Source organism: Plasmopara halstedii (assembly GCF_900000015.1).
Source record: "Plasmopara halstedii genome assembly, contig: Scaffold_2278, whole genome shotgun sequence".
In the NCBI taxonomy this organism is placed as follows: Eukaryota; Oomycota; class Peronosporomycetes; order Peronosporales; family Peronosporaceae; genus Plasmopara; species Plasmopara halstedii.
Window position 1 is genome coordinate 1 of NW_020189186.1, and position 1657 is coordinate 1657.

Genomic DNA, 1657 nt, shown 5'->3' on the forward strand with positions numbered 1-1657 from the left:
TTTCGAACCAATAAACTTTATAGTAATCTAATTCTCATTATAAATATATTAGATCTTGGTATACTTATTAAAAATACTTCAATACTGTGTTCTTGTGTATGTGTATGGTGAGATAAACAACCAAAGATTTTAATGACATCAAATTCATATTTATACTATACCAAACATCATATTTTAAGCACATGTCTAGAAAGTTTGATCTAATCAAGCTCCGAGATGGAAGAAGACCTGCAATCAAAAGGCATAGCTTGTTGATATCGATATTGCGTATTAGCGTTCATTTGACTCGTAAACTGGTACACAGATTCTGATTTCATCTGCAATTGTTGCATTCTCCGAATCAAATCTGCTTGGGAGCAATCCACATACACTGGATCTTCACTTGCATACTGTGGTTGATGTTGTAGTCGAGATCGATACGTAGTCACTTCAAAACACGACTCATCGAAATTGCTGTCCCGATCTTGTTGAGATGGAATTGTCGAGGCAAAGGATGACTCGAGATCGAAACCGTTTGATGTTTCCAAAATAGTTGTCGAACTCTTTTCTATCCTACATGCCATCGCTTCAGGTTTCACAGTGTCAATGAGCTGTACTGCCGAACAGCTTCTTGAAACATTAGTACCGGTTGCTCCAAGCTCTACGAATCGATCACATCTTCGAACATTTACGTTATCGGTGGTACCCAGAGTCCCAATATATTTTCCGAAATCGATATTTTCAGCTTTGGACGATGATGACGTTGGCTTAGTCCGTTGATCCATGGTCAAAATACTTTCTTCTTTAGTCGACATTGTTTCATTCAGACTATATCCCGCTTCTACGTCCCGACGCGCCATGTTACGAGCATCCATATGACTAGCGTTCATCTTGCAGTTCTTACATAATGTGGCCGGTAGACACTGAACTTGACCATTAACATATTGGTTTTCGCTTCCGATCTTGCTTTGAGTGATGCTATGTGATGAATAATTGCGTCTGATCATACCGAGGTCATGACTGACACGACACCGTGAACAGACATTAATGAGACACAGATCGCACGACGCCACGCTGGTCAGAACATTAAATTTGCGATCGCAAATTCCACAGCGTTTCAAGGAACGCTTAGAATCTAGATGTCTTTGACGAAAGTCTTGCGCAGCATTTGGGAAGTTAAGCAGCCAGCTTAGTTTTTTGTTTTGACCGCATGTTGTTGCCTCTGTGATACCAGCCAGCATCAATGTGGTCATCATATTAGTGGCTTGATAGTCCTGCATCTTGCCTTTGAAGTCTGCGAATCCCCGAGAAAAAACGTCGATTCTACAAGTGTTCTCTCGGGTTGGTACAAACAGCGTACAAGTCGAGATCCAACCTCGAGTTATGCCGCTACTGGAGTCTTTCAAACATTCTTCCAACTCAACCGACTGATAAAGATGATAACCTATCTCCTGGATCTTTGTTGCTGAAACTCTGTGCTGCACAACACCAGAAGCCACCAAAAGAACGAACTCGCGATGGTGTCGAGAGCTTGTCTTGACTCGAGAAGGTTCCCCACGTACAAGCCACTGAACTCCAAGAAATCGAAAGGGTTTATCATTACTTGGCATTTGTAAACAGCTAATCATGGCAGTGTCAAGCATGTCTGTGTCCGTCATATACCGTAAACGAAGCTGTA

At 41.6% G+C, this 1657-nt stretch overlaps 1 protein-coding gene across 1 annotated transcript; it reads right to left on the reverse strand.

Moving 5' to 3' along the window:
* Positions 1-200: 200 nt before the first annotated feature.
* Positions 201-1637, reverse strand: PHALS_03400 (uncharacterized protein; the record flags this gene model as incomplete). Its single annotated transcript, XM_024717604.1, has 1 exon — positions 201-1637. The coding sequence occupies one exon, from the start codon at positions 1635-1637 to the stop codon at positions 201-203; it is 1437 nt and encodes a 478-aa protein (XP_024583086.1).
* Positions 1638-1657: the final 20 nt, after the last annotated feature.